At 36.9% G+C, this 9,177-nt stretch overlaps 1 protein-coding gene across 1 annotated transcript in view; it reads right to left on the bottom strand.

The window, feature by feature from the left end:
• The window catches only part of LOC107664367 (nuclear factor of activated T-cells, cytoplasmic 3-like), a 57,777-nt gene that overhangs the window by 40,407 nt on the left and 8,193 nt on the right, over positions 1-9,177 (bottom strand). Inside the window, exon 3 of the mRNA XM_016454917.1 lies at positions 6,546-6,708. Coding sequence (XP_016310403.1) covers positions 6,546-6,708 — 163 coding nt within the window. The remainder of the gene's footprint in view (positions 1-6,545; positions 6,709-9,177) is intronic.

Raw genomic sequence — 9,177 nt, 5'->3', positions numbered from 1 at the left:
CGCACGCACACACACCACATTCAGGAAAGTCTATGCCAGATGGGTTCAGAACGTCTATGTCTCCTAGCAGCAGGTGTGCTGATTTTGGTTAAGAGTGAACCCAAAGAGAGTGAGGCACGGTTTGTAGAGCATTACACAGCATTCCTCGTAGATCTCTGAACTGTGAATTAGCCCAGTCCAAACACTAGCAGTAAACACTGTCACTTTGTTTTGCTGGTGTTTGTCTGGCTACTGTATGCTGCAATCCGCAGCCTTCTGTTATGGCAGCTTGACTTATACACCACTGATAGACACACTTACACACATTTCTCGATTTCACCACAAATCGCGTCTCTGATTTCTCTCACAATAACTGGAGTGGTAAAGTGCTGCAGGACGTGATTTCACGACCTTCTTGTAACCTCATGACCTTTGTGTAAGGTCCACCATTCACACCACTGGCCCATTCCTTACTCTACACATTAACTATTAAATATTGCGCCTCTAAGACAAATGCACAAAGGACAGGGTGGATAGGACAGATTCTTCTGCTTCAGGATGAAACATAGTACTGAAAGCATCTACAGAAAACAGAGCTGTAGGTGAAGTATCCAGTCAGATCATCCACAAACAAACACTCACACACATTCATTCAGTGTTATTTTAGTTTGAATTACTAATAAACCATTTATTTTCATATATTTTCAGTTTTCATTTTCAAGTAATTTAGTATTTTTGATTTTGTCATTTTTTTTTATTTTTTATATCTCTATTTAGCTTTGTATTTCTGTTTTAGTTTGAGTAATTTTAGAACAACTTAAAAATAATCTTATTTTAATTCAGTTAGTTCCTAAGGCGACATTTATTTTTCATTTAAGTTTTTCACCTAACTTTAATATTTAACTTTATTTCCGCTTTATTTCATAATGAAAATTATTTTTAATAATTTTTGTAAACAATAACAACACTCACTCACACAAATGATCTTTTAGGTTATAACACTCACTTAAAACAGTCTGTCTGTTGGCCAACTAGGGCTGGGCGATATGGGGAAAAAAAGAAGAAAAATCTCAATTTTTTCAGAACGTTTGACCGATTCTCGATTTTTACAATTTTTAACTGGTCAACTTGAAAATGTTACTACAACATGATTCAAGTAACTTTTTCTTTATTAACCCTCTAGATAAAGAAATTTCTATTCCAAGTGCACCACACATGAAGTTGTCAACATGATGCAAATGTTAAACAAATGACTTGTTAAATATCTTTGCAAAAAAATACAACTACAACTACATATTGTACAAACTTGTCTTATACATATTATATGTTCAGAAATAATACAAGGAAAATGTTTTTAAAAAAATCTCAAAAGTCAAGGTAATTCAAATTCAAAACGACAGAAGGTATAACAGCAGTAGACTATTAACTATAAATGTTCTGTAAAAACAATGAACAGCAGCTCTCAGCCTGTCACCATGATGCAAACATGAAATTTCAGACATACAGTAGTAGTTCTTTACAGGTTTTTATTCGATTGCGCTGCTTTTCCATTGTTTTTTTCATGTGAACATGGACACGTTTGGCCATTGCACTCGCATTACTTGCATGAAATGGCATTCTAAAAACGCGGCGTTCAAGTTAAAAGAAGTTCAACTCCCATCTTCCTGCATTTTTTCCTATTCCACTGCCTGTGTCGCATCTTTGTCAACACAAAAGCGCCAACTACAACTACATATTGTACAAACTTGTCTTATACATATTATATGTTCAGAAATAATACAAGGAAAATGTTTTTAAAAAAATCTCAAAAGTCAAGGTAATTCAAATTCAAAAGGACAGAAGGTATAACAGCAGTAGACTATTATTAACTATAAATGTTCTGTAAAAACAATGAACAGCAGCTCTCAGCCTGTCACCATGATGCAAACGTGAAATATCAGACATACAGTAGTAGTTCTTTACAGGTTTTTATTCGATTGCGCTGCTTTTCCATTGTTTTTTTCATGTGAACATGGACACGTTTGGCCATTGCACTCGCATTACTTGCATGAAATGGCATTCTAAAAACGCGGCGTTCAAGTTAAAAGAAGTTCAACTCCCATCTTCCTGCATTTTTTCCTATTCCACTGCCTGTGTCGCATCTTTGTCAACACAAAAGCGCATTCTGTGTGAATGGCACCTTATGGTCCTTCACAGAGTGTTTCAGATGTGAGCGGTTAATCACGTGCACCGACATGCGGTTGGATCATTATTTTCTCTTTACTGTTAACATTGGCATATTGTCAAAGTGTCTAATTCTAATGTTTGGTAATATTTCTATTCAAAATCGTGATTCCTCAATTTATAAAAAATTAAATCGTGGCAAAATCGCATACAGGTGTATGGGTCTGTCCTCCTGGCTAATTGGCAGAGTAAGTGCTGCTGAAGGCAATATGGCTCAGTGAGTCTGTTCACGGTCTCTAAGATCCAGTCACCGCAGAGAGGCTCACTCCCAGGACAGATGGAGTCTGCGCTGTCACCTGCTGACGTCACAACAACAGATACTCCACAGTAGCAGCCTAAGACTCCAGCAGCGCATGCCCCAGAAAGCATCATGGGAAACATTATTGTAAACAGCTGCTCGCTGAAAGGTCTGAAGGTATGGGAGATTTTCCATGTGCAGATTTTCCCAAATGGAACCAGGGGGTTTAAAAACAACAATAAAAATGGTTAATGTTCACTCATACATATACAATTGCTCAGTTTTAATTAAGTCTTTTAATAAGATACATTGTATAATAAAAATGTATTAGTATATGTAGAAATTAACATTAACCAAGATTAATAAATGCTGTAAGAAATGCTGTTAATGCATTAACTAATGTTAATTCAATCCTGAAATTTTCATACAATTCTAGAAGAAATCTAAACTATTTTAACCACCATTTTTACTCACTAAGATTTACCTAAACTGCTCATAAACTACACTACACAGAGAATACTGAAAAATACAAGTAAAACAAGCGTAATCATAACTGGAACAGACCATAATTTGATTCTCACTGATGTATGGTATAGTTAAATTGATTAAACCCATGATTCATAAATGGGTTAAAGAAGTCATACAATGACACAACACTATTTAGTGAGCACATAAACACACACGTAAGCAGATGCACTTCCTGCTGCTACTCAGATCATGTGTTAGCAGTAGTTTTCTCAGAGAGTTTGTAAATGCATATCTGTATAGATGCCAGCAGCTTACTGTTAAACTTCTGTTGTTAAACTTGTTTAGTTGTTAAACTGCATTTTTTTTATGTTCACGTATTTCTATTCAGTAAAAGTACCCATAGTACCTATAATATCAATAATAACATGTTAGGACTTGTATCTGTATCTACAAGATAATTTCCCCTATCCATTTAACTCTCTTCTTGTAAAAATATGACCAAAACTTGGGAAAGAAATGTTTAGCCAGGTTTTCTAGCACAGTAATTCCCTGTGGGTAGACCAGTGTGTGTTTACCACTGAACAGACTTCATTAAGGTGAGGTAATTATGCATCCACAGTCGTAGTGTGAGGGGAAGCGGGGCTACGATGTTAAAGAGTTAGTCATTAATACTCTGAAATAGTAAGAAAGGCATGCTCACTCACACAACACTGATTCTCATGTGTATACGGGTGGTTGATGTTTAAGCATGAAAGGTTGGGAGATAAATCTCAGCAAACATGACATAACAAAATAGGAAAGCAGTTTTGCAAAGGACAACTTAATTGTTTGTATTTTAACTCACTTTTGTTAAATTTTTCCAGGCTCAATTATGAATGCACATTTCTTCTATAAAAATGCAGAAGGAACATATCTTTTCTGAAGGAAAGATCTGCATACTAATTGACAGTCATTAGTCTACTGAAATCGGGCCTCTGATTAAGTGTATCTATTAGGAAATGTTGTTCATATGTTGAAAAGCCTGTCTCTTGAACATTTTTAAATAATTTTGACAAACCAACTTTAATTAAAATGATTAATTTCCAACTTAAAACGTTTTTAATATTTATTACAGACAAAAATAACTGCCATATAGCTAATGATTATTTTGAACATCACTACCTCAAAATAATTATAATAAAACAACTCAAATTATCATGAAATTATTATTTCATATGGTTTATAATGCAACCAGCAAGTGTCCAGCATATATGGAAGGATTCTATTTAATGGCAAAAAAAAAAAAAAGAGTAAAGGGTATTTTTCTATGAACGCACGTCACACATTATGACCTTCACTACAATAATACCATCTTATGGAAAGAGTGATGTGGCAAAACCTCATCAGATGTCCTTCAAAGATGTTATCTGATCTTCCTGACATCTTTGACTTCTTCGCCACAGATGTGTCCAAGTAATTGTTCATACAAACTTCATTTGTAAATAAAAACATATCTATGATCATCATAAGGCTTTAGATGTTCAGCCCTTGACAGAAATGTTTGAGCACTGATTGAATTTTAAGCATACTCAATTAATGCATCAATAATATCATTATAAAACAAGACAAAGTACTACTTCAAATACTTTGATTTAGGGCTGTGCGATTTGGGGGGGAAATATCAAATTGCGATTTTTTTGACAGATATTCACAGACACAGGCTGTGTGTGCGCTCTTCTGAATTGGGAATAGCGAACATGCATCATAAACTTATTTCAAATTAATCTGTTGGGGAGATAAAATGTGTAAGATAACGTTCACGTACTAACAAAAACATCTAAGAATGTATCTTTTATTCTCCAGTACTGAAAACAGAACCGAGAAGGGAGCATTTGATATGCGCTGTGACGCAGCTCTTGGAAACTACCTTTTTTGTTCGTTGTCTGTCATTTTGAAGCTTAAGTTGCATACGTTTTTCTTTAGTTTTAATTTGCCTAACTATCGATCTGACCCAGTAGACGCCATAATCCCACTCTGTCTCTCTCCCGTCCTGCTTTTTTTGTTTTTTTTTAATGGTGGGTGTTTACTCAGTTGGCTAGAGCAGTGCTGATTGGGGAGAACGGAGGTGCGCTCACTCTATTGGTTAGTAAGACTGCGACTCAAGGCTGGCAGTCATGCATATGCTCTGGAACAGAGTAATATCGCGTCATATCGCAGGCTTTGCGATTAGGAAATCGCAACGTCTCAAATCGCGATTTCGATTCGATTTCGATTAATCGCACAGCCCTACTTTGATTTATAATTTACTAATTTATTGTTCATTACTATCTTCAATATGAACCATTGGGCACATATAAACCTATGCCATATCAACCACCTATGCACACAAACTCAGAACAAACTATATCAGAGAGATTTACTACCCAAATATTTTGTCATTTGCTTTTGAGGTCAATAAATTTAACATGGCATAGTCCAGAAAAAGTGCAAAGAAACATAAAAAATAACGGTTACACTTTATTTTAAGGTGTCCTTGTTACAGAGTAATTATGCATTTAAGTACTGAGTAATATTAATTAACTACATGTACTTACTATATGGTTAGGGGTTGGCTTAAGGTTACTTGCGTGTAATTATGCATAATGAATTGTTATTATAATAGTAAGTACATGTAACGTGTAACAAGGACACCTTAAAATAAAGTCTTACCAAAATGGCTCCAACTGACCAAGAAGAATTGGAACAAAGGGCACTGTAGAGGCAGTCCTGCAGTATGAAAGAGATGAGATGTCTGATAATGAAAGATGATCATGCAGGTGACCTAAAGAAGGTCATAAACAAGGAATGACTGCCAATTAATGGCCCACAAGACACAAGACTGAGGTGTGATGTGGCAGAAATGCAGGCCTGTAATTGTGGTTGTTTAATTGAACATTCAAAGCCGGAGGTTATGATTCAGGGGAAAAGGCCGCCTTCTCTTCCTCGTACGTTCAATGATCTCGGTTCCTGAGTTGTATGTGTGCTTCATTACGGCTGCCACAAAAGAGGCCACTGCCTCCAAGACCATAAAATATTTACCAACAAGCGCTCTCTCTGTCTCTCTAGGAGAGCTAGCCTCAGGAGAGTGCCAGATAAGCTTACCTATCCGATCATGATACAGCAGGATACTAATTGGCCTTCATTTTACATAAATGATGCCATCACCTCTGCTGAAGCACGCTCCCATGATCCCCCCGGTGAGCCGCTCGTACAAGTAGCACAGAGCAGTCGGTAGAAAATAAAGTCCCTAATCAGACTGCTACACAGTTTGCTTAGATCTAGCTGACACCAAAACACTCGCTCGCTAGCTGTTACCCAGTAAAAGGAATTTTATGACCAGTAATGAGGTTACTAGGCCACACAGCAGAAGCTTTCTGTGTGGTCTCGCTCTTCTCAAATTCTGCTTCCTGTGAGGGAACGGATGGCATCATACTCGTTTCCCACTTTTGTGGCCAGCGTAATGAGTACTTCAAGGCCAAAAGGGTTCGTACGACGATCCAAAACCAAGTACCTCTCGTACAATCAGCCAAATGGGTGGTGGTAAAACAAATGTATTCGGCCAGAAACAATAGTCAGTGAAAATGACTTCATCAGTAATCGTCCTATTGTGGAGACTCACCTTGACGACAGGGTGTCCCCCAGAAGCGGCTTTGACGGCCCCTCGGCTGCCTTCGGTCTCATAATGAGCTCGGTGATGAGCTTTGGGGTGAACCTCGATCTTTAGCTCGTACTGCCCATACTGATTCGGCAACGGCCAGTCCAGGGGAGGCAGGGATGACGCCCTACACGCAGATCAAGAGCAACACAAACAGAGCAGTTACACAATGCATAGTGTTCAGGTAGTAGATTGACTATAAAAATGAAAACATATCAAGCAAGATGATCATGTCAGTGAGCAGCTATGCAACAGTTTAGGATGCATAGATTTTATGTTATTTTGCTCAACACAACTACAGAATCTGAACAAATGTTTTTTGATATTCAAAAAGTTTCTGTGTTGCTGCCAGAGATGGTTCCCACTTCCCATGAAACAGTGCTATGCAAGACAATGTGGTTCGGGAAAGCTAGCATTTGTACCTAATGAAATTTGAAAATAAAGTCATGCAGCTACGGTGTGCGGCAAAAGCTAATACATATCTTGCGATATGGTTGTCCACTGAGATGCAGGACAAATTAGAAAACTCTCAAAGAAAAACAAAACATAAAAAAAAAGTGTATGATCTCCTTTGAGCTGCAAATGATATTACTTTGGATGTTAAAATATGGTCTCTAAATTAGAAATGTAGACTTTTGAACAAAAAAATGTGAAATTAGACTTGGGAACAAAGACCATGATGCAACATGCTTCTGTGAGGGAAGGTTAAAGGCTAACACTTACATATCGCGATATTATCGCAAATGCAATTAATCGTTCAGCCCTACAATGACTTCTGTTATATGTACAAAAAAAAAAACTATTAAGATTAACATTAAGACATTTATTAAAATATCTTCTTTAATGTTCAGCAGAAAAAAAAAATCACACAGGGTTGGATCAACATGAGGGTAAGTAAATGATGACAGAGTTCTAACATTTTGGGTGAACTATGCATTTAAAGACGTGCAAAACTTATGACTAGTGAAACATAATTTATGAATGACAAAACGGTAAATCAGTGATCACTGTTTTTTTTTGTTTTTTAGTGTAGCTCTCTACCACATCCTCTCCATCCTCTCTCTTTCCCGAAAACCCCTCACTCCTCATGCTGTCATAGTAACATGAGATGGATCGTCAGGGGAAACGTGAGAAGGCTGAATGTGTGTGACGGTAGTGGCCTAACGATAGTGGCCTAGTGGCCTGTGGACATCAAACGGCTTTACTTAGTGACAATGTACACTTGCCTTGTACGTACACAACTCTGGTACACAAAAATGAACACCAGTTTGAAGTTTAAATCTACACTATTCAAGAATGTCTTCACACTACTCTGCATCTACACTACCATTCATAATTTTGGAGTCAGTACATTTTTTATTTTTTAATTAATAATTTTATTCAGGAAGGTTGCATTAATTTGATCAAAAATTATATTTATATTTCAAATAAATGCTCTTCTTTCAAACTTCCTATTCATCAAAGAATCCTGAAAAAAGTATCACAGTTTCCACACAAATATTAAGCAGTATAATTGTTTTCAACTAGGGTTGCTCCGATCAGGATTTTAAAGGCCGATCACAGAAAGCAGTATCTGCCGATACGATCACCGGTACTGATCTTTTTAAAGCCTTCTTTTTATCATTTATAACTATTTATAGTGATACTCCAATCAGGATTTTTAGACATTTATTCAGGGCCTGAATTTCATTTTTGAAAATGGGGGAAATTCCCCTCTTAGGTGACTCTTGTGAGAGGAGAAGCAGCTTTCACACAGGAGTCCGCTACTGATCCGTGGCTGTTTACAACAAACACAACATTTATCCATTATTTTGATTTCAAATCCAAACATTGTTACTGAAAATGCTTGTTCAGCATTGCAATTCTTTTTTTTTGTACACAGTACAGTAATACAATCTTTCAGACATGTTTGTAGACTTTAATTATATGCATTTATGGCGTAATTACTACATTTTTGTGTCAATCCATGTTCATATTTACTACAAAAAATGCACTTTAATTCAGCGCGTGCAGCGCAGCATACATTTAAACTACTTTTCTTACGTTATCACAAACTTACCATTGACAGAAATAGTTTAGCTCTACTGCATTTCCTTTTGCATTGAAATCTTTATTACAAGCAATCCTGTGGTTCATAAAGAACTTTGTTTTCCTACCTCCACGAGTGCCATCTATTATTGCCTTGTTTATCTAAAAGTGCTCGTTCCCTTTAAACCTAGCCAAAAAGCCATATGTGTTGACTGTGAAACACAGTAGACTTTAATTATATGCATTTATGGCGTAATTACTACATTTTTGTGTCAATCCATGTTCATATTTACTACAAAAAATGCACTTTAATTCAGCGCGTGCAGCTCAGCATAAATAGACTCGGTGCGGAAACGATCTCTGCACTGCTGCAGACGCACCGCTCGTGGAGCACGGAAAAAATACACACCACATACGCACTGCAAACGGAGTAATGTGAACCTGGCATTATGTGTATGCGCTGCGAGTGTGCATGAGCGCACAGTCTTCAGGAGAGCGCGCGAGCGCTGAATGGTTAAACAATGGCAAGAATTAAAAAGTAATGCAATTTATAAACTTTAGTGACGTT

Source organism: Sinocyclocheilus anshuiensis, unplaced genomic scaffold, assembly GCF_001515605.1.
Source record: "Sinocyclocheilus anshuiensis isolate Anshui unplaced genomic scaffold, SAMN03320099.WGS_v1.1 scaffold307, whole genome shotgun sequence".
NCBI classification, from domain to species: domain Eukaryota; kingdom Metazoa; phylum Chordata; class Actinopteri; order Cypriniformes; family Cyprinidae; genus Sinocyclocheilus; species Sinocyclocheilus anshuiensis.
Note: the sequence above shows the minus strand (reverse complement) of the source record. Positions and strands in the feature narration are given on the sequence as shown.